Below are 23,803 nucleotides of genomic sequence, written 5' to 3'. Positions count from 1 at the left end.
ATATATATATATATATATATATATATAATTATTTTTTTTTGTACAGAGAATAGGAATGTGTTAACGTCTTTATTATTTGTCATATCTTTATTTTATTTCAATGTGGTAAAACGTAGCTTTGGCTGAAATTTGAGAGTAATTGTAAAATAAGTTAAAGTATTTTTGCAGATTTAAAGCTTAGTGTTTAATTATAAACTGCACAACTTAAGGAAATCTATAAGTTGTGCATTTTTTTTGCCCCCCCTTTTTTTTCTTTCTTTTATGCTCATTTTTCGTGCATATTTTTTAGAGATGCTGTGACATGTGTGGTACATGACTTTTATTTTGAAACAATCCCTTATTTTACTGCCAGAATACTTAATTAGAGCAGTTACTGTGTACATGTTCAAAAGCAGACCCTTGCTCTTCTGTTTAACGTGCTCTTAGATGTTTAGTCTGTGTCTTTGATTAGACTGAATCGTGTCCACCGTTGATCACTGGTGTTCACACAGATCTTTTGAGATGCTGAGATTTTGATATAATGTGTTTTCTGGGCTGATATCGTGGAGGGACACGATTGCCAGATGGGACTCAGGAGTAATTTGCACTTAATGACTCTAGCTGTATTTATTGATTTAGCGACCTGTTGCCACTGGGTGGCAGCACTGATATGTTTTGTTTACTGTTGGCAACATTCATATGAAATCAACAACTTCTTGACAGATTAAGGAACTTGGGTTTGCTTTTAACCACAAGAAGTCATTCAGATAGTAATAATCATACATGCTGTGTTTCACTGGAGTTTCACTGACTGTTTACATTTATTGTCCAAGAGGAGAAAAAAAGCGAATTAATTACTGAAGAAAAAATTATGTTTGGATCTTTTTCATCACATGCCTTCAAGTCACCAATAATAAGGATCCTTAATTGTTGATCAGGCATCCTAGTTTTATTTAGCCTCTTGCCTTTCTCTGCATTCAATGTCTCACTTCTTCACAGTGATTAGTATGTTTTATTAAACATTTGTCTGCATGAGTCAGCTGATGCCTCAGCTTTAACATGTGTGCGTGCATGTGTGTAGGTAGATATGAATGGGGCGGGGAAGTGCAAAAGGCAGATTCTTAAAACGGTGCTTTCCACCATTATGGGTTTGTGAGTCTTTCAAATGAAGCCGTGTCTACATACTCTTTATCACAGTTTGCTCATGCCCACAGAGGGATTTTCCCCTAATATACACCTCTGTCTCATTTGAATATCTCCTAGAGAGGTGCGCTGTTTTACCTCGACAGCTCAGCTGCAAATTTGTACAGAAGATAGCTTTTTTTTTTTTTTTTTTTTTTCTTCTGATCTGCTGTCCGTTCATAGAGTAATTTATTGCTTAATTCACTGAAGTCCCAGAAGATCCAGTTTAAAGTGTGGACAGGTTCAAACTGGTCTTTAATCATTCTGTTGGAAAGCACACTTGAGGGGTCAGAAAGCACTGTTGTAGCATATTGAAATGTGCTGACATTTTGGGCAGCTTACACGCTCTAAAGACTCGGTGTTAGACACAGACTTGTGACTAAAGGTGTTGGAAAAAAGTCTAAAAATGTAGGAAAGCAGACTTCTTCCATATCAAAAGTTTCAAATGTAAAAGTGCAGTTGACGAAGTCTGTGTGTGACTTCAATAAACAAATACAGTACACCTACATTGTTGGACTTACTGACATACTAATACCAAGTTGCAGCTACTTTCAGGAAACAGACCTTTCAGCAGTCATTCGTCCAGAGTGCACAAATGCTTTCATCATTGTTTTTCCGTTCCTCTTATTTCCATATTGGGTTTTTTAAAAACAGCTTTCCCCTCACTCGATGCTCCTACTGCCCACTGCCACTGGTAATGGATTGTTATTGTTCGGGTGTTTATGTGGAGAAGCACTGCCGGGCTAGATGGGGCTGAAAGAATATCTTTTTTTGTTTTAGAAATGAACAATGAAAATGCCTTGTTTTGTTTGTTTGTGAGCTTTATTTTCTGACTTTGTACTTGTTCAGTTTTAGTTGCCATGCTTTTTAAAAGCAGTGTCTGAATGATATAATTACATGCCATCTTCTTAAAACAGTACGAGGTCTGGTATCTTTATTTTTGTCTTTGATTTCACTTTTCTTCTGAAGATGCTGTCCCTTACTACTCCATCCAAGTATGAGGAGCAGGAGTTTCTTTCTCCTTGCTTTTATCATTTACGAGAGGAAAAACACTTTTGAATCCAGTCAGTGACGAAGCAACAACTTCATTCCTTTTCCCACTCTGAGTTTGGCACGTATAGCTCCTTTTTCATGTTGACGTTATATTTTTCCCCCCCTTTAAAACCACGCAGGGGGACTCGCTGATGCATTTGCATTTATTTTACTAAAACTACCATCCACTGTTGTCCCATGGCACCTAGTGATTTGATTTGTAAATGAGACACAGATGCAAAAGATACACCTAATAGAGACTCATATGTTTTTTGATACAGTTTCACATCAAATTAGTTAAAGTCAGTTAGTGTTTTAATGTAGGTTGTCGTGCTCGTCTCTGTTTTCCTAAAGGAATTCCAAAATCAGGGATGCTGTCCCTTATATACATATTAAAAAAACTCCTTTGTCTGCAGACAAAGGAAGGTTTAAAAGAAAGAAAGTTTAATTTGATACCTGTTTCTGGAATAAGACACCTTTTCTTGTGTCCACATTTATGTCTGTAGGCCCTAAAACACCTAAAATAACAGAGGAAGGACGGCTATATTATATTTTGACCTCATTTCAAGTCAAAGTGTGGCGATCAGTCACATCACAGGGAGGTCAGTTAGTTCTCGTCATGCACCTCCCCCTGTCACATGATTATACAATAGCTTGATGCTTGAGTTGTAGCAACAAGTGCGAAGTTTACATCACCGAAGAAAAGCTTTTAGGCAAGAAGGGGAACCAACGGCTGCTAAACATCTCAGATTCAACCTCTCGTAGGTGATAATAGAAGAGATTTACTGCAGATTTCTTTACCTTCAGACGGTGTTGGGACATTGCTGGAGTTCTTTACGTCCTGTGTGGTCGTCATGCCTTCTTATACAGTTACAGTTGCCACAGGGAACCAGTGGTTTGCGGGGACTGATGATTACATCTATATTACACTTGTGGGCACGGAGGGGTGCAGCGAGAGAACGCTCCTGGACAAACCTCTTTACAATGACTTTGAGAGAGGAGCGGTAAGTAATGAAATTCATGGATGATGATCACAAACAGCTGATAACTGTATGGCTGATTTTGTAACACTGGAAAATGACTCAAAATGTTAGAAATATTCCAGTGTTAGAAAATCAGCACTGCTCAGTGTTAGTCATTGTTAATCTTCAAAACTGACTGGGTTGCTTTTAAACATATAACACTGTCAAAAGTGTTTATTTAACACCCAACAGTGTTGTGTTTAACACTCAGAGTGGACCCATATAGACACTCTCTAGTGTTAATTTAACACTGGAGATTTTGCTGTGTGCAGTGACGGAAACGGAGCCACTTTTATAACACGATGAGATGATCAGTAGGTTATTAAAGTAGCACCTTTCAAAATTAGAATTACTTTCAGTACAAAACAAAAGGCCCCACAGGACTGAGGTCACCTTCTGCCAACACCTCTGTGCCAAACAACCATTTTAAGAGCTCAGAGGCCCTGTGCGCTTTGATTAACCTGACCTGTTTTGGCAGCAGTAGGGGAGCATTATGCACTATCAGGGGGGTGGTTTTAATGTTACAGTTGATTGTGGTAAATCTATGGGTATAAATTAAACAATGGGAAATTACAGAAAGTGAATTTTATATTATAAATGTTAAATTTACTCATTTCTAATTTCTTAGATTGCTTAGATTTAATTTTCAGTTAAAATAATATATTAAAAAGGTTTTTCTATTTTGTTTACAGATTATAGATTCAACCCACTTACAAACATGCATATGCTTCTATTTTGTTTTTTACTTAAAAATGTCCCATATTATATGCTTAGAAATTTCTTTTTCCCCATTTAATAATAAACTGGCAGTTTTCAGCATTCACTTTTGACGGTAGATGTTGACCACGTTTCAGGTGGACTCCTATGAGGTGAGAGTTGGGGAGAACCTGGGTGACATCGTCTTGGTGAAGATTGAGAAGAAGAAGTACTGGGTGCAAGACGACTGGTATTGCAGGTACATCACTGTCAAGACCCCATCTGGAGACTACTTGGAGTTCCCCTGCTTTTGTTGGCTGGTGAATGACAAGGAAGTGGTGCTCCGAGATGGACAAGGTAGTCATCTCTTGTTTTGTTTGTTTGCCACACAAATCACATGTTTTATCTTGTTCATCTGTCAACCTGCAGTGGAAAAACGAGTTCCACACTTTTTCTTTCTCTTGTAGCACATCTGCCTCAGGATGATAAGACCAGTCTGGTCAAGCAGCACAGACAGAAAGAGCTGGATGGGAGGAGAAAAACCTACAGGCAAGTTTGCGCTGCATCTCCAGCTTGTTATTGTGAGGTACAGGCAGGCTGATGAGGATGTTTTCTAACAACACTGCTGCATTTTACAGATGGAGAGAGTGGCAGCCAGGCTTTCCTATGAGTATAGATGCTAACAGACACAAGGATTTGCCCCGGGACATCCAGTTTGACAGTGAGAAAGGAGTGGACTTCATACTGAACTACAGCAAGGCGTAAGTGACCCCACTTACAACTGCCTGTAAAGGTGAACAAGTCCCTCAGTATACAGCACAGAGGGAGTCAGTGGAGTTTTAACCCCCTGTTTAATGCAAAGCATTCAGAATCAAACGATGGGCTGATGCCTGATAATATGCTCTTTATTTTCTGTACTCAGGGCTAACCGGGAAAAAAATCCAAAACATAAACAGTGGTGTCATTGTCTGTTTATCACCGGAGACATTTGCATTGCGCTTTTAGGCAGACGTGTGAGCTTGCGAGTAGATGCAAACACAAAACAGATCCAAAACACAGCTGTTTGCATCACGAGCAGGGTGAACAAAAATACTCATGCTAATATTATAATCGAATGGCTAAACCAGTTATCCATTTTGAGCTCCAGTTGTTTCTTCAGAAATGCTGCAGCTTTGTGGACAGAAGTAACGTCAAAAAGTGAGCATTGCTGCATCATCAGACGTCGTTTTCTTTTCCTGAAATTATTTTAACAGCAGTGTTTCTTTGATTCTTTGCTCCAAAATACATCCAATTTCAGATTCTTTGGTTTTCTTGAATGTTGTGCATAACGGTGATTGTGATTACGATGATGATTTTCCAGAATAGAGAACCTGTTTGTGAACCAGTTCATGCACATGTTCCAGTCCTCCTGGAGTGACTTCTCTGACTTTGAGAAAATCTTTGTGAGAATCAAAAACACCATTTCAGGTCAGCTTCATCTACACTACATTGTACAAACATACTTATATCACATTAAATATTTTAGATATTTCCTCTGAGATTCTGACATGATATAATATTCAGAGTATGTGATGCAACACTGGAAAGAGGATTTCATGTTTGGATACCAGTTTCTGAATGGTTGCAACCCTGTACTGATCCGGAAGTGCAAGAAGCTCCCTGACAAGTTTCCCGTCACTCATGAGATGGTTGCTGTCAGCCTGGAGAGGGAGCTCACCCTGGAGGAGGAAATAGAGGTACACATGGCTATGTTTGTTTCTCTGAATGTAGTGGATTTATCAGTGTGAAAAATTTTGTCAGGTTTATGTTGACAGCAGCTACAGCTCTCTTTAAATCTCCCGCTAATGCAGTGGTTCCCAAACTTTTTTTTGCCAGCCCCCCCTTTATTTTACAAGAAATAATAAAATAAGCCACTACCCCTTTTGAATAACAGAAAAACGAACCGTCTTTATTGTGTAATTATTTTATGTCTATTTTTTTTGACTGTGTAAGAATATTCAACGCTGATGTCAATACATCTTTAAAAAAATGTCTCTCTGTGCAAAATGTGTTTAAAAACATAAACAACTGTGTTTTAGTTTTGTGAAAAAGTGAAAAGTGAGTGTCGTTACATTACCATTCAGTTTGAGGGCTACAACAGAAATTTATATGTTTATTCACGTGGTATCGGATGGGATTGTTTTAACAAACGAAGGACATTTTTCCTGATAATTATTTTTATCCTCCTGTAACTTTACTGTATAAAGAGCTAAAACCTCCCAAGTTTCAGGAATAGTTAGTAGTTATAAGAAGTGTTTGTGAGCTAAAAATCAAGAATGTGGGATACTGTTTGTCCCTGATTTGGAGAGCCCAGCGTGTGTTCCTGACGCAGGGGAAACTAATTCTGTCGGGGATACCTACCTTGGCACGACAGCTGCTGTTCTAGTCTTGGGTTTGGAAGCGTATCTGGCGATGCTTCAGCCTCTGGTTTGCGTTTGTGTGGGAGCCCCATCAAAAAACCTGTCCATTATGCTAGCAGTGTCCAAGGAGGCGCGCCCCACACTTTGGGAACTAATGCATAATATAAACTGGTGTTCTCCAAAAGCTGATTCAGTTCATCTGGACGTTTTTAGTGGGAGAAACATTTCGTCACTCATCCAAGTGACTTCTTTAGTCTCAGCTGACTGCAGGTTTGCCCAATCTTATAACCAAAAAATAAACTGGTGTTCTCACTCCAGGCAGGTAACATCTACATAGTAGACTACGAGGTGCTAGACGGCATCACTCCAAACTCCACAGACCCCTGCACACTGCAGTACCTGGCAGCTCCGATCTGTTTGCTATACAAGAATGCTCAGAACAAGATCATGCCCATAGCCATACAGGTAAAAAGATGCTCAACAGCAGCAGTTGTTTGTTACGTTGTTTTTAACAGGCGGACATTTCTTCATGCAGCTGAAATTTCAGTTTGACTGAAACTCTTTCTTTTTCATTCCACGCTGGTCTTTTTCAGCTTGGCCAGGTTCCAGGTGAAGACAACCCCATCTTCCTGCCAACTGATGGTCAGTACGACTGGCTGCTGGCTAAGATCTGGGTCCGCTCCAGTGACTTCCACCACCACCAGACAATCACACACCTGCTCCGGACACATCTGATGACAGAGGTGTTTGGTATTGCCATGTTCAGGCAGCTTGCTGCTGTTCACCCTGCATTTAAGGTAAAACTCCAGCTTATTATTAAATGTTACGACTTATTGATTCTTTGGTTTACTGGTTGTCCATCCTTCTCCCAGCTACTCATCCCACACATTCGTTTTACCATCGCAATCAATACCAAGGCTCGAGAGCAGCTCATCTGTGAGTGCGGCATCTTCGACAAGGCGAGTTTGTGGATAATCATTCCTTTAACCTTAATGAATAATGAATTCATTCATTTCTTCACAAATTAAATTTTAACCATTAGAGGAAAAAAATACTCATAACCTTCTCTCAGACACATCATTACGTACAGCTGCTTAACATATTATTGATATTTATTTAGACTCATTCTCTCTGATTGATCTTTCTGAGTTAACTTCAATAATTACCTTCTCCAAACCATCGGCGTGTCTATTAGATCCAATTCATACAAGAATGCTCAAAGAAGCCCTACCATCATTTAATGCTTCAATCTCAAATATGATCAATTGATCTTTATCAATGGGCTGTGTACTACAGCCCTTTAAGGTTGTAGTAATTAAGCCATTACTTACAAAGCTGTGATTTGTCACTTGATCCAGCTGTCTTGGATAATTATGGGCCAGCAGCTAACTGGGCTATTACAACTAACTAATCGTCTGCAGAGTAATTTTTTTTCTGAGTTTCAGTCAGGTTTCAGAGCTCATCACAGCACAGAAACAGCTTTAGTGAAGATTACAAATGATCTTTTTATGGTCTCTGACAGTGGACTCCTCTCTGTGCTTGTACAGCTAGACTTCAGTGCAGCGTTTGATACTGCTGATCATAATATTGTATTCCCTTATGCAGTATCATTCAAAGGCATAGCATGCATTTTCATTGCTATGCAGATGATACGCAACTTTATCTATTCGTGAAGCCAGATAACACACTAATTAGGTAAACTGCAGGAATGTCTTTCTCACGGCGATATTCGCCGGTGTATTAATGGAATGGACCCAAATGCAGAACACAGGAGGAGACAGTACTGAGGAGGGAAAACAAACAGACGACCTGACAAAGACAGAATGACAACAGACAGACTAAATACACACAGGAGGTGATCAGGGGAAGTGGAAATACATGAGGATACACCTGACACAGATGAACATCGTGACACCACAGGGGAAGTAAAACAAAAATACATGGAACATGGACACAAGACTTTCAAAATAAACAGTAAACATGACAAGACGTAGACCTGACAACTAACACAGAAGACAAGAACAGACTCACAGAAGGGGGCATAGAAACCTAAACTAGAATAAAACTCAGCTAAATCCTAACTAATAATGACAACACAAGAACTAAGCATATATTCAATACAATATAAGAATATAAATCACACAGTGGACTCAAAATGCTGGGTCACAGCCCCAGCCCCTGACAGTCTTAAAGATTTAAAGACCTGGATGACCTCTAAATTACTGCCTCTATATTCAGATAAAACAGGGGTCGTTGTAATTGGCCCTAATACCCTTTACTTAATCTGGATGACATTATTTTGGCCTCCAGTGAGGAATCTTGGTGTCATTTCTGTCCACCAGTGCACATATTATACAAATATTTAGGACTGCTTTCTTGTGCACAACATCTCTAAAATAAAAAAAACATCCTGTTTTGGAGTGATGCTGAAAACCTAGTTCATGCATTTATTACTTCCAGCCTGCACTATTGTAACTGATTCCTATCATGATGTCCTAAAAACTCCCAGAAAAGCCAAGAAAGGCTAGAAAGAGATAGCATATTTCCCACATATTGGCTTCTCTTCATTGGCTCCCTGGTAAATCCAGAACTCAATTTAATGTCCTTGCCTTCACATAAAAGGTCTTGAATAATCAGGCGTCATCTTATCTCAGAGATCTCGTAGTACTGTATAGAGCACTTTGCTCTCAGACTGCTGGTCTATTTGTGATTCCTATGGTATTTAAAGGCTTTCAGGCCCCTCTGAAAGCAAACCCAGTCTCTCAACAAACAAACTTAACTGGATCTTCCTGTATTCACAAAACACTGAGGCTTAGCTTAGCAAGCAAAAATCTAACTAACAGTGAAATAATGAAGTAGGGAATTTAGCAAAAGTGCATTCCTATTGAAGACTGAAAGTTAAATTTGCTTCAGTTTAAATAAGGATGATGTTCTCCATCCTCATAAAGGCGAATGCAACAGGCGGAGGCGGTCACGTCCAGATGGTTCAGAGGGCTGTGAAGACTTTGACCTTCAGGTCTCTGTGCTTCCCTGATTTGATCAAGTCCCGTGGTGTGGACAGTAAGGAGGAACTGCCAACCTACTTCTACAGGGATGATGGCTACAAGGTGTGGGAGGCTACCAAGAGGTGAGGAATGACTTTTTAAAGTTTTAGCACAGAGCACTGAGAAAGGAGTGAGGGCAGTTGTAAGAAAGAACAAACAGCGAGAGGTGTAGGAAGATTTCTACCCTTGTGTGTGTGTGTGTGTGCTTCAAATAAGAGAAGTTACAGCATTTTTTCCCTCTGTACGTGACATCTATCCGTTTTCTTCCCCACAGGTTTGTGTCTGATGTTGTGAATATTTATTACACAAGCGATGAGAGGGTGCAGGGAGATGAAGAAATCCAGGCCTTTGTTAAAGATGTGTGCAGCTTCGGTATGCAGGACCTGGATTACTGCGGTAGGTAGAGGAGTTGTTTTGCGTGAGGTTTCTTTTGCTAATGCAGCATCGAGCAAAATACACCACCCAACCATCCATTCAGACTTTTTCTCAAGGCGAAAAGATGCTTGCTCTCCTAGTCTGGTGTTTTCTGGAAGACAGGTATGACAGGAAACAGACAGCATTATAAATTCAAATCTGCTCTCTTATGGATGAATAGTTTAAGGGTGAAGGAGGGAAGCCACAGCAGTCTGATTGTGTCACTCCCTGAGTCCTGATGTTGTAATGCTTCTGCATTTCACCACGCTTGTCTATTCTGAGTGCAATGTGCAGAGATAGACTTGCAAAAGAAAAAAGCGGTGGAAAAAAACAAAGAAAAAAGCTTGGAGCTCATTTTGTCGATTCTATGTTCCCACTTTCGTGCATAGAGTTTCCCAAGTCCGTGAAGACACGCGAGGAACTGATAGAGTACCTGACCGTTATTATCTTCACTGCCTCAGCCCAGCATGCAGCTGTCAACTTCGGACAGGTAAATGGAGGCGTGTCTAGAAGTGGAAATTCATTGATTTTTAAGTCAAAAAGTACCTACTTAAAGTAAAAAATGTCAAAATATTAGAAAAAAACACTTGCTACTGCAGAAGTTTCATTAATACAGAAAAACGTTTTTGTACACTGTTCCTACTGAAGCATCAGTGTGTGCATTTAAAACCCGCAGCAAAGTTTTCCTGCTGCAGCCGATTGAGGTGAAACTAGTGGTGACTACGTTTCCTACAGCAGTGGTCGTTACTCTTTTTGGTAAAAACAACGCCCAATAAACACAACAACATTAACAAGCACACACATTTCGAGCACACACATTCTGTAGACATAGACATAGACATGAAAACTTGATGATTTTTGAAGGGTTTTTTTTTGAAATTTTGTTTTTTATTTCTCTTGTTATTTCAGTTATATTTGCATGTTCGAAATAATTCTATCTATCAATAAAAAAGATTTAAGCTTACTATTAAACTATCCTAAGAGAGTGGCAGCCAAGAGAACTAAAGGTCACATAAGGTCGGCAGTTCGATCCCTGGCTTCTGCTAATCATTTGGCATGATACTGCATCCACTGTGTGTGTGTGTGTGTGTGTGTGTGTGTGTGTGTGTGTGTGTGTGTGTGTGTGTGTGTGATAGATACAGTAAAGCTATGAATCTGTGAGTGAATGTGGCTTTTGTCAGGGGACATGTGGCAGTAACTTCACCCTGAGAGAATTATGTTTTACATGGTAATTGAACCTATAACTCCCTTTATTCTCTGGTCATCCATGTGTTTTCAGTATTTTATATATATATATATTTATGTTTGTATGGGGTCTGCCTACAAAAAGTCTGTTTAATATAAAATCTTAAACCTTTTATGCAGCTATTAATTCCACATGTAATATGCGGTGCAGTGTTTTCTTATGAAATCTAAAAGTAAAATTAGAAAGCAGAAGAAGATGAAAGATTTTGCTCAGTATTAAATCTGGTTCTTTATATTCTTCAAAGCTGACCCTGCTTTATACAGGCCTTTATTATTAAAGTACATAAAACAATATAATCAGAAAATAAGTACTAAGAATATATATTTATTCTTTAATATTTATTCTTTAACATCAGACTTGTACTGTTGTACAGCACTTGGGTAAATGCACACACTGTATCTTTGTGTACATTGTGTAGTATGACTGGTGTTCCTGGATCCCCAATGCTCCATCTACCATGCGGAAACCCCCACCCAACAAGAAAGGCCTGGCCAATGTGAATTTGATCGTTGAGAGCCTTCCTGATCGCGGGCGCTCCAGCTGGCACCTGGGGGCCGTCTGGGCCCTCAGCCAATACCAAGAGAATGAAGTAGGAAAAGCACACAGACAACCGTTCGAACACTTTCACATCTCAGCACAGACACACATCCAAAACAATCAAAAGTTTGATACATTTGGTACATTTCTCATTTCCCAAGATGCTCTCCTCTGTTTCAGAATGTACTTCTTTTTTCCTTCCTTTTTCCTTGTGGCGTTCCTCCAGGCTAAATAACCTATCACGTCTCACTCTTTCTGCAGCTGTACCTGGGAATGTATCCTGATGAGCACTTCACAGAGAAGCCGGTGAAGGATGCCATGGCAAAGTTCAGGAAGGAGCTGGCAGAGATAACCAGCTCCATCAAGAAGAGGAATGAGGGAAAGAAGCTACCATACTACAACATGTCTCCTGACAAAATCCCAAACAGTGTTGCAGTTTGAGAATTCAAAAAAGACTAATTTAGTGGGGAGGCTCATACTTATACATACAGATTGAAGATTGATGATGTTACCGAGCTGTCCAGATATGCTCTATGTTACCTATGATTGGGATATTTCTGTGGAAGCGGTTTCTTTTTAATCTTGTAATAGTGCATCTTGAAAAATCGGAATATTTTGAAGGTTTTTATTGTAATAATTCAAGAAGATAAACTTTCATATAATCTACATTCATTATACGTAAAGTGAACATTAAAAAAATGCTTTAATTATGCTGGTTATGGTCAAAAATCCAGGGTCCCAAATTATTTGAATATTTCCTGAAATGAATCAAAATTGCTGAGGTGTTTTTGACAGCAGCTTTTAGCTTGTGTTCCTTTTTGAGTCCGGTGTTTCTCATCTAACGGTGACTATACCCCACACATTCTCTCTGTAGTTCAGGTCAGGTGAGCTGGTTGGCCAATCAAACACAATAATAATAATAATAATATGGTCAGAAAAAACATCTGGTAATCATTTTGGCACTGTGGGCAGATGCTAAGCTTCATGCCGGAAAATGAAATCAGTATCTCCATAAAGCCTCTCAGCAAAAGGAAACGTGAAGCTCTAAAATATCCTGGTAGATGCCTGTGTTGACTTTGGACTTGATGAATCTCAGTGGACCAACCACCAGTAACAACCAGCACCTCGCATCAGCACAGATTCCAGAAAGTTCACACTAGAATTCAAACACCTGTGCCTCTCCAGTCTCGTACTTTGATAGAAAATGTACTTCATCTGAAATAAGCAGCAGTTCACTTCCTTCTCTCCTTAGCTCATGTAAGATGCTTCTGACAGGAATGACCTGATGTTACGGATGTGGGTCCTTTCCTAAGGATGTCTCTCCTGCAGTCCTTGTGAAGTTCTCCCAAATTCTTGAATCGACTTCTCCTGATAATCCTCTCAAGGCTGCTGCTTGTGCACCTTTTCCCTGTCCAGTCAACTTCCTGCTGTTATGCTTTGATACAGCGTCTGTGAGCAGCCAGCCTTTTCAGCAGTGTGGCTCTCCTTTTGGAGGGTGCTGGCAGTCTTCATCTGGACAACTGACCAATCAGCAGTAGAACTACACCGCCGAAGATATGTTGTTTAATCATTATGTTTGAATAGTAATTTATGCAAGCAATATTCTAATTTGTGAGAATTAGTGTGTGATTAATATAGAATATGTGAAAGTTTACCTTTTTCAATCACAAAAAAATTTTTTTTGTGATAGTTATTTTTTAAAGATGCATGGGTACATATTGTGTTGCCTTTATTCACTCAAACGATGGTGTCTTTCCTCATCTTGCCCTTGCATAACAATTACTTAAGAGGTTGAGAGAAGGTGACAAACCGTGTTTTCTGCTATATGCTGAATGTGAAGTTTGTATTTCTGTCATAGAAAAGTTTTAGGGCAAGATCATCGAGCGGCGAGCTGAACGTTTCTGTCGCTGGCATTACAGCTTCTGGCTAAAGAGCTGATTTCAAAATGATTTGCAGCTTATTTGGGTGAAAATAAATTAAAGTGCTACAGCGCAACGCCCTTTGAAATGTTTTTAATTATCCATTAAGACTGGATTTGTCCCTGCTCGTTTTTTTTAAAAGTCACAAAGTTTTAAAAGTCACTTAATTTTTTATTTGGTTGTTCTTTTAATTACTACATATTTTGTTCAAACGTGGGAAATTAACTGAAAGCACATCAACATTTTTCATAAAAACAAAAAAGTACATTTTACCAAATTCTTTACAGTTACTATTTCAAAGCAAATTCACAGACAGACTCGCGGAATGGTATAAGACAGGGGAACAGTCATATATGTTCAAGTCCAGTCAGTAGTAAACAAATGTAGCTTTTATGCAAGTTACACTAGTCCCAGACATGATCAAATTTTAGTCACCAGGTAATCAACAGACAGCCTAAAATAGTGAGGCTGAGAAGAGTCTCAGTTGATGTTCTGCTCCGTGGGATTATGGACGTAAAGGGTGAGTGACGCAAAGACTGTAAAGAGGATAAGATGCTCAGAGAGGAAACAATCCAAAGCCATCACACTAGAACAAAACTCCTCTCATATTTCATTGAAGGAGCCAGCTCCTATGGGGAGAAAGTAAAAAGACACCACAATCAATTTAAAAACTAAAAAAGGGACTGAAGCGTCGAGCAACTCTATTATCTGAATGACTACATGCAAAACAAGGGCTGAAAATAATTTTCTTCTATTAGTGTCTGGGAAGAAAAATTAAGTGTAAGTTGCATAAAATTCACTAATGAAAGGGTCTTTTTGTGTGTGTAAATGAACAAAAATATGCTGTTTTCAGTTAAAAATAAATACAACACAATATAAAGAAAGTAATTTTCTATCCAGAGGACATCCTGGACTTTAAACACCGGTACATAATTGCAGAACAGAACATCAACAAAAGGGTAATTGCACTTTTTAAAAAATAAAATCTGTCTAATTGCACTGAGCCTCCCGGGTACTGAAGAATCTGAGATGGTTCTCATTACTAGGTCTTAATCCAACTTGACACACAACAAGTCCCTCGGCTCATTTATGTATTAAAATTATATTAAACTCCAGATCTCAAGTCTCCGTGGGGCATATACATAAATACAGTATGCAAATAACACAAAACAAAAAAAACCCCAAAGCGCTTTATTGCTGCTGCTGAGCAGTAATTGTCAGGTACGTTGTTGGACCATCATTGTTCACAGACAGTATACTGGTATCAAATACAGTTTTTGAAAAATGTGTGTGTTGCTGGAATGGCTGTAAGGCTCAACATGAGCCTGGGCATTGCTGTGCTCTCACATAGACAAACGCACTTACAATGACTGTGAGCCCCCCCCCAGAAAAAACACCCACTTCGACCTGAGAAATCAACCGCTGCCCATCTCAGGCTGCACCTTCACTTTAACACCAGCAGATGGCGGTACAGTCAGCTCCTCAAAAAGCAATGATGCACATCGACTCTGTCACAGCCATAAATAAGCAGCTGTATTGCATTGATTTTATTAAAAGAAACTGAGTTTTTCTGAACGTAATGAGCAGCAGTGAAATGTTACACTGACTTCAAAGTCATTCTTAATGCTTAACTGTGGAGTAAACGTGGCAAAAAAAGGTGTTTTTTAAGCCAGAAATCAGTTGGCTGTCTTGTGATCGAATACTAAAGTAGACCAACATGTAAGAGAGCGAAAACAAATAAAATACAGTTACACCGAGTACTCATCTGAAATGCTCACTAAGAATCCTTTCACACTTCCACCTTAATCTTGCTTAAGTGAAAAAATTAAGTGTGGCTGGATTGTAACCATGCAAAAAAACAGGGTAGGAGCTAAAGCATGTTTCTTTTTTGTAGTTAAAACCTTTGGTTAAAGTTCAGTGGACAAACTGAAAGTAGGCAGCTGTGGATTCCTCGAGGCTTGTCCCATGGCTAAGCAAGCGAGTTAACATGTTAAAAACTGTAAATACCTATTTTAAAAAAAAACCAAAGAAAACAAAACACAAGCGCGACGTTGTTTATGCCCAAAGGCCCTCATTATGATCGAGACAAAGCGCAATTTCCCGTGACCAGTAAAAAAATGATTTTTTTTTTACATTTTATAAATTTTTTTAAATCATTTTTAAAAAGATTACATTCTCAAAGCCTTCAGAAAGTTCACCATGGGGTACAGAAGTCAAGTGGCTAGATTTTCCATCATCTGAATCAAAGTTATGCAACTGACGTCGTTCAAATGACTCATTTTTTTTTAACCCCAAATCCTTTTAGTCATCCACAGAAGGATTAATCTTTAAGCATATGTTGCACTTGAAGAAAAGTTTGTTTGCTCTCCCCCATTTACAACGTACAAGATACAAGAAAGAAAAAAAAGAGGGGGCAATGAGAAGAAGGGGTGGGATGTGCTTTGGGGACTAAAAAATAAAAAGTGCTTTGATGCATCTTCGGATCCAGGTCTCGCTGGATCCAGACCGGCGTGGAGCTGACAGACCGCAGAGATGGCAGTATCTGGAATGTTCCAGAGATCTTGATGCATGGCGCTACATACTGATCCATGGCAGGTTAGCCCGACACTCACAGGAGGTAAAAAAAGAACAGATTGATCAAAACCCACAAACAAACCACACATCGGGGACGTGTAGACCTCCAGAGCCTTTTGCAAGTCCATTCTTTTCAGTCCAGCTCTCCCAGAGGTGTACATTAAAGAGTCTGTGTGTGTGTGTGTGTGTGTGTGTGTGTGTGTGTGTGTGTGTATACAGAGTGGTTTGCACCAGGCCTCTTCCAACATTTACAGAAGTCAGTGTAAAGAGTCTGTTCCTGGGAAAGGAAAAGATGCAGGTGGAGGGAGGAATACAGTGTGATAGGAGGAATGTAGGCAGAGGGAAACTCATGGCCTCTCTGTCTTTGTGGATGGAGTTTAGGGAGTATAAGGTGATAGTGGAGGACGTGGGTCATTCTGGCTTCAGGGAAAAGGGTACGGTTGTTCCTCAGTGACCGATCACGACTGTTCCTCTCCTCTGCGGGCCTGTTTGGGTGTGGAGTATGTGCACGACAACCAATGGCACAGACTCTGGTGTCAGACATGAAGCACCTCCATACTGTAGTCCTCTGTTTCCGTGTACTGGGAGGAGTTTGTGTCTGACAGATTGGGGGCCAGAGCCTCTTTGTTCTCCAGACTCGGCTCCATTAGGGGGGGCTTCTCCAGTGGATACTTTTTATATGTCTCTGGACGGTTCTGCACATATATGACCCGGTTATACGCCTTGAGTCTCCTCCATAGATGGATGTAGACTTTGCACTGGACGTACATGAAAACCAGTCCACCTGTAAATCCGATGGCCACCACCACAAGCTTGGTCCAGAAAGGCCATTCCAGGATTCCTGAGGAACAGAGAACAGACAAAAAATAAATAAATACATAAATATCAACAAGTGGACAAGTCAAACACAGAGAAGACTGTAAAAAAAGAAAAGCAGATGCACTTTATTTATGTTCAAGTGTAGGAGATCTGAATAAAACAGAGAGAAGCACTGGTTTATAAGCTGCTGCAAATTCATCACATTTCAGTGAATCGTTCAACAGATCATCCTTTAACTAGAATATGCATTAGCAGTGAGGATATCCGCAGCAGGAAACTGTGTCTCCCATTCCTCTATACTGCAAATAGACACTATTATTACAAATTGCCCAGTGTGTTCTACTTTTTCAAACAAGATCTTAACAATTTACTGATAGAGATTTGCCTTTTTTTAAAACTCAAATTTGTACAGGATTAAAGTCAAAGTCCTGAGCATGGAGAGACGCATGAGATAGCGAGCATCCTGTCATTTCTATGGTAATGCAATGTGGGTGGGGCCAGTCAATGGGATAAAAATCAATTATTAAGTTATCTTTTCAGATATGCTATATTGTTTGCATTGTGGCAGCTGACACTAACATTTAGTTTATTGTGTGCATTAATTTACACACTGCTCAAAGATGTGAAGAAAATTAAGGAAGCAGAAACCACTGTGATTTCACCTATTCTGGCATAAATGAAACTAACAGGTGCAATGGAGAGGCAACAACAAACAAGTCAACCCCCCCAAAAAAGGGGAAGCATGAGTAGCCACAATAGTTGTTGCTCCTCAGAAAAAGGTGCAGGTACCAGGTGTGCTCCTGGGTTGAAGCCCTTATACGGCCCTCTCCAGCTCTCCGTGTGCAATGGCTCATCTCTTCCACACTGTTGAGACTTCAGATATTTAAGTAACTAAATGATCTGAAATTCTTATCTGGTTCTACAACCTATACACATCTCTCAGCTGACTGCTTTTTAGAAACTCTCTTATATTATTATATCCATATTACCCATCCATACTGCAGTGCAGACTTTTCACAATTTACAGACATGGTGTTCAAAATTGAATTGCCCAATTAGACGAACAGAAACAAAGAAACAGGGGGATAAATGGTGGCACCCTGCTGCAACATTTCTACTTCATGATAGGCTGGGAGCCTTTGGTACAAAAAATGAACAAACAAATGACTCTTTTAAAAGTGGAAACACTGCAAAAAAGGTGCATCTGTCTATGCAAAACGCTTAGCATTAATGTGATATGCAGTTAATTAGGCAAAGTACATTTCTGTAACTCCAGGGGTAATTATAACATCCTTGCAAAAAGCAGAAATCAAAGAAGAGGATATAAATTAGCAATTTCTGGGACATATAAATAATTGTAATAAGCCTCAGTGCTCTCTAAAACAAATAATAAGAGGCAGTGAAAGTACTCTAAAATGCCCGAAACCCATCCGTTTCTTCATATTGGCTACCATAACAGCTAGTTTAAGATATAAAAGTGCCTCATATGAGGAATGCCAATTCAAAGAAGGCAAACATAATATAACCAGTGTGGTATTAACTATGCTGGACAGAGATGTCAGGGGCTTTCTATCTAGCATTATGAGAAGCGATTAATGTGTCATTTGTTGTGTGAGAATATGTCAGCGAGGTTCGTTTTAATCAAAGCCCTCAGCCACAAAGTATAACACAGAAAATAAATCACAGCATGTTCCTCAGCTTTGTCTGTCTGTGTTCATTAGGCGGAAACATTCATGGAGGTGGTGTGAATATAACCAGCCTTAAAGGATGAAGTACGATTATTTCTACTCGGAAATCAAAGAAGAAAAGGGAAAGAAACGGACGCAAAGAGTGGCTGAAAAAAGGACTTGGTACAGAAGGGAGGGAGAAGACACAATGTGAAAGTCAAAAGGTCAAAGTTGAAATGTTTACCTGGGACTCTTCCGGCTGCATGGGTAAAGAGTGTAAGTATCATGTATTACAAAAGACGTACAAACAGATTGAAAGAAAAGGCAGAAATTAAAAACGATGTCAGATATTACATTTACACAATTTCATCATGCAATCAACATCAGCTCTGTTCCACAATCATACATGGAGAACAAACGTCAAGATGTTTACATCCATCTTTCCTTTTATTTTGAGAGCGAATCTAGAAGAAAAATAAATGGCCGTGGTTCTGTGAGGCAGCAGACAAGCAGGACTATTTGGCATCACCATGGTGACTGGACCTGACAGCCCTCAGGGACTGTAGCAAGTCTGAATCATCAGGTTGGGCTTAACAGGCACAGCCTGCTCTTCCATCTGTACACAGTTTTGAAAGTGCCAAATATGCCAGGGAGGGATGAGTAGCAGCAGAGGTAGTGCCAGCTGATGCTACAACAAGTCACCATTACAGGAGCATTCTCCATTTTTATCCCTGATGATGGGAGCCCAAAGTGGATGCCCACTTTTTATGGCTGTAAGAAGCAGCTCAGGGAGCCCAGTGTTATTTTCCTCTTATTCTGAGATTTGAATGAAAAACCATAAAGCCCCGCTTATTGGACATTTTTACTATAGCCAGCAGCAGGTACCAGTTTGGCACACGCATAAAACTGGAAAAAGCTAGAGGCAAAATCTGAAATATTGCGATGGAAGAAAGCAGTCACCCTTTTCAATAAATATAAAAATGTAAACATAAATGCTGTGCTCAGAAAACTGCACACCTTGAAGGAATTGTATTTCAGATCAATACCACTCATGTTTGTAAGCTACATAAAGCATGAGTGGCCAGTTAGCTTTCCTCAAAAGTAACAAAATCACGCTATAAGCACCACAAACTCACTTATTTGTTTGTCATTTTGATGTGTTCAGATCAACGGTCCCTTTTTAGCCTTCCTGAGAGTCCCCAAAATATGCTGTGCCCATTCATGAACAGTCCAGCACTCATTACATATTTTCTACACTTTGATGTGCTCGTCAAACACAAGAGTAAAAACCAGGCACATTTTGTTTACATTTGGATATAGCTGTGCTAGCCGTTTCCAGTCTAAAATATCAGAATAATAAGTTATCTAAGTCCATAGACTGTATATAAAAGAAGGCTGTAGCTACCAGGTCTGAAGCAGAAGCCCTTTGAATATGTAAATAACCTGCAATAAAGACTGAATTCAGCAAATATAGACAGACAGATGTGCTTCATAATGATAAATAAGCAGGCCTCCAAATCCTCCTACACACAGCCTAAAGGTTTTTTTTTATCTATTTCAAATATTATGATGTCATCAGGCTGTCTGGCACCTCCTAGCAACAGGCTAAAGTCACTTGTTTATGTACCTATGACGCCTCAAGAAAATATCTTGTCGTTTTCATTTTACATCAATTAAAAAAATTATACTCCTAAAAGTCGACTTATACATGGCAAATTATAACGTCATCATGTTGCCAAGCAACCACCCACCAATGGGATAAAAATCAGCCATTTAAAGTGTCACGTTATTCTAATTTTACCAACAACAATATGGACAGGCCAAACAATAGTGTAGCGTGGGTCTATACTAGTATTTAAAGAAAAATATGTATGAGCTATGAAAAATAAGGGCAACGCACAAGTACCGTCTTTCTAGTGGCTGACAGTGGTCGACTTCTGTGCTTGCAAAAAGAAGTTCATAAGAAAAATCACCCTACGGTAAATCATTTCCTTATCCTTGTCACTTCAGTGACGTAAAGCATTGCGTGTGATGTGTAGTCAGCTGTTGCATCCAATTTTTTGCCACAAACACGCATGTGCCAAACTCATACTAACTGCTGCTGTCACACAGCTGTCATACCACTCACATCACACACATATATGCTAAAAAATTCCAGACTTTGCACACTATTCCTGTCTGGTTATTTTGCTGAGTACAGTTTTTCTTTTACAGTCAGATTAACCACAAACTAACCTTCGACACACAAAAACAGCATCACTTAAAAAAAAATTGCCTCACTTTGCTAAAACAAACTCTAAAAGTGTCAAAGAATGAGATGAATATTTTTGAGTGCTAGTCACAACTTGGAGACAATTGTGGATGAATAGATAACATCCAAAGCAAACATGTACCACAGACGATGTTGTATTAATGTTTTAGTGTTTGTTTGTGTGCGTGAGAGTCAGTGCTGACCTGATTTGATTTCCTCTGCTGTTCTGTCGATGAGAACGTAGAGCGACCACACCACACAGGTGATGGCGATGATGTGGAAGGTGACTGAACACATGATCTTTCTTCTCTCGCTCGCCGTCATCTGTAGTTTCTCCCACTGCCAAAGATGGAAGACTTTTGAGCATATTCACACACATTTAAAAAAAATAAAAATAAAAAAAGGAACATGCTTTCAAACTAAGCAGAGCCTCTATGGCTCAAAACTGAAGCCAAAGATCAAATTCCTCTAATGGCCAGTCGAAACTGGCTCTAAAGTGAGCCAATCCCCTAAAAATGCCAATTTTCAGTCATAAAAACATGTTTCCATTCTGCTACAAAAACTGTTTTCATCTCTACAGACAGTCTGTCTGAAATGTTCATGTTCCAGCTTTGGTTAGTGAAATTCTATTTCCTTTGATTAGTCTGTTAGTTAGCACCAATTAGCAGATATATACGTCTCTGTATTGCACCTCCACAACTGATGAATGCAGCCTGCTAAAAAGGCTTGCTAGCATAAGATGACAGCACTCTACCCTTTGATCTAAATACGACTACTTATGCAAGGCCATTCAAAATAAAACAAAACAACAGGACGGCAGCCTTAATGGCAAAGTTAAGGGAGGTGAAGGTGGCATCATCCATCTTTTATATACAGTTTTTGTTTGAAACACTAAAATCAGGGTGGTAGCCTCCTTGTGGTTAGAAACAAGTGGTTGCCCAGAGGTTTATCAAGTAACACCTTTAACTTCTGGGCGAAGAACTGTTGACAAGGCAACTCGTCTCCCAACAATCACGATCTGACTCAGGCTGACTGCAATCACAGGCTGGTGAAGGTTTGCAAATCACTGCTGTATTATTTATAATCTGAGTCGGTCTGCATGGATGAGCGCAACTCGCCTGAATCTGATCACTTAGCAGCAGAGGACTCGACTGGTTGCATTCTGGCTATACTCCTGTATAACATCGAGACGCTGTTTGTGGAGGAATTTCTGTTTCAGATCTAAGCAATTTCGTGTTTGAATTTCTGTGTATGTAGACAGCAGCAGATTTGGTTAATTGCTGTATTAATACATATAGATTGCATGCAATAGGCAGCTTGATCCCATTGATCCCATGCTTATTGGAGTTTTATCATCGCCGAGCTGGTCCCCGTCTTCAGAGCAGCCATTTCGACAGCCACAAGATTGCAAGTTCATTGCACACAATCGCAATAAATTTTGGTTGTGCTGCAGTCTTCACCTACTGTTTTCCCCAGATGTGAAAGTACCATGAAGGCCTTTTTTATTCAGCTCCTGTCAGCAAAATCCAGTGTTACACAATGCTTCTTGGCAGGGTTAATGAGATAGAGAAGAGCATGGCATGCAGCATCCAGGTGATATACCCTGCTACCTGCCAGGAAGCTCAGATAACTGTGGAGCACCTGGTCAATCATTGGCTGCACTAAAATAAATGCCAGAAATCTGCCCAGCACTAAAAATGAAATCATATGATATCTGTACTGTCAGATAGCTTTGTGTAGCTTTCCCAAACATCCAAATCCATAATAATGAATTCAGTGATGAATAATTGCAGGGTCACTTTAATAAGACGCGGGTGTTGCCGAACAACATGACATCAAGCACTCTTTAATAAAAACTTTCATACTGACAACAACATCCGCCTCTCATCTCAAATTTCCTTGTGCACTCACACATGAACAACTTCAATATTCACCCATGGGATTCGGAAGCTATTAACAGCAGAGCATTTGTTTAAGGCCTTTTGTGCAGCTAATGAAGGGTGGAGGAATTTTAATTAGAGTGTCCTGCTATCTTCAGGCCACAGTGATTGATAAGAGCCTTTCAGGAACGTGGACTGCCTCTAAACCACTGAAAGGGATCACAACCACCCGGACAAGTGGTTTGCTTATGAAAATGGCTTATTGTGCTCTTGTGTCTGCACGACAAGACTGGAGATAGTTTTTTGGTATTTTTCGCTTCACAACAAAGGAGTGACGTGAGCTAAGTTAGGACGCAGAGACAAGAACGTGACTTTAATAACTGAGGCTGAACTGCTTAACAGCCAAATATGCACACACCTAACCAGCTTACCTTGCGCAGTGGTTTGAGTTTAGTCTCCATGATGAACTCGTATTTACACAGCTCACAGCAACGAGTGTCAGAGCTCTTGATCCACTGCTGTAGACAGGACTGGTGGACAAAGCGCAAGCTCCCTGTGCAGTGGCATGGTGTGATCAGAGGGCTCTCGTCATCCCCTTCGCAGTGACAAATCCTGCGGGAGGCAGAGAATACAGTCAACACTAAGCTACAGGCTAGACAGCTAGTAACAGGAGCAAGATGGGAGAGAGGGGAAAGATCAAAAAGGGAAAAGTTGGCAGGCGAAGGCGACACACTGAGAAAACTTGGGAGTTGTGTAATATAAGACTGCGCGTCAGCAAAGCTGGAGTAGCATCGCCAAGAGCACAATATGCAACTGATTTTTCCACACCTACAACAGCTTTAAGTAAACAGGTGAGAATATGATTTCACAAACAGAGAAAACAAAATTAACACCCTTGTCACAGCAGACAATACATGTCCCACATGAGTAAACCCAGTAAAGACAAACTAAATAGATTCATTTGCAAGTCCAAACAACATTTTGAGAAACTCATCTCCTGCATTTTTTGTGTTTCTGTGCAAAACTGAACACTTTTAATGTCATTTCACTCTGTAGCTGTACAGCACTGAGTTTCATTGTCAGACAAGAGGTAATAAATGTTATAAATATGTGAGTTTTTTAATTACTGTAATACAGTCCAT

General features: G+C 39.8%; 2 protein-coding genes across 3 annotated transcripts in view; one reads left to right on the top strand and one right to left on the bottom strand.

Annotated features, from left to right (window-relative positions):
- Positions 1-7: 7 nt before the first annotated feature.
- alox5a (arachidonate 5-lipoxygenase a) lies at positions 8-13,546 on the top strand. The gene is made up of 14 exons (XM_040001449.1): positions 8-3,197; positions 4,070-4,268; positions 4,379-4,460; positions 4,550-4,672; positions 5,272-5,378; positions 5,475-5,647; positions 6,629-6,775; positions 6,904-7,107; positions 7,183-7,269; positions 9,259-9,437; positions 9,629-9,750; positions 10,158-10,258; positions 11,433-11,603; positions 11,813-13,546. The coding sequence occupies exons 1-14, from the start codon at positions 3,048-3,050 to the stop codon at positions 11,990-11,992; spliced, it is 2,025 nt and encodes a 674-aa protein (XP_039857383.1). The 5' UTR covers positions 8-3,047; the 3' UTR covers positions 11,993-13,546.
- Positions 13,547-14,289: 743 nt separating this feature from the next.
- Positions 14,290-23,803, bottom strand: part of march8 (membrane-associated ring finger (C3HC4) 8) — a 90,119-nt gene continuing 80,605 nt past the window's right edge. The window contains exons 6-9 of one of the 2 annotated variants that reach the window (XM_040001451.1): positions 23,093-23,273; positions 20,985-21,120; positions 18,775-18,789; positions 14,290-16,885 (exon numbers count right to left, since the gene is read on the bottom strand). In XM_040001451.1, coding sequence (XP_039857385.1) covers positions 16,581-16,885; positions 18,775-18,789; positions 20,985-21,120; positions 23,093-23,273 — 637 coding nt within the window. In that variant the 3' untranslated portion in view covers positions 14,290-16,580. The remainder of the gene's footprint in view (positions 16,886-18,774; positions 18,790-20,984; positions 21,121-23,092; positions 23,274-23,803) is intronic. The other variant, XM_040001450.1, reaches the window with a different exon arrangement.

This window comes from Simochromis diagramma, unplaced genomic scaffold (assembly GCF_900408965.1).
Source record: "Simochromis diagramma unplaced genomic scaffold, fSimDia1.1 OVJJ01000421.1, whole genome shotgun sequence".
NCBI classification, from domain to species: Eukaryota; Metazoa; Chordata; class Actinopteri; order Cichliformes; family Cichlidae; genus Simochromis; species Simochromis diagramma.
Note: the sequence above shows the minus strand (reverse complement) of the source record. Positions and strands in the feature narration are given on the sequence as shown.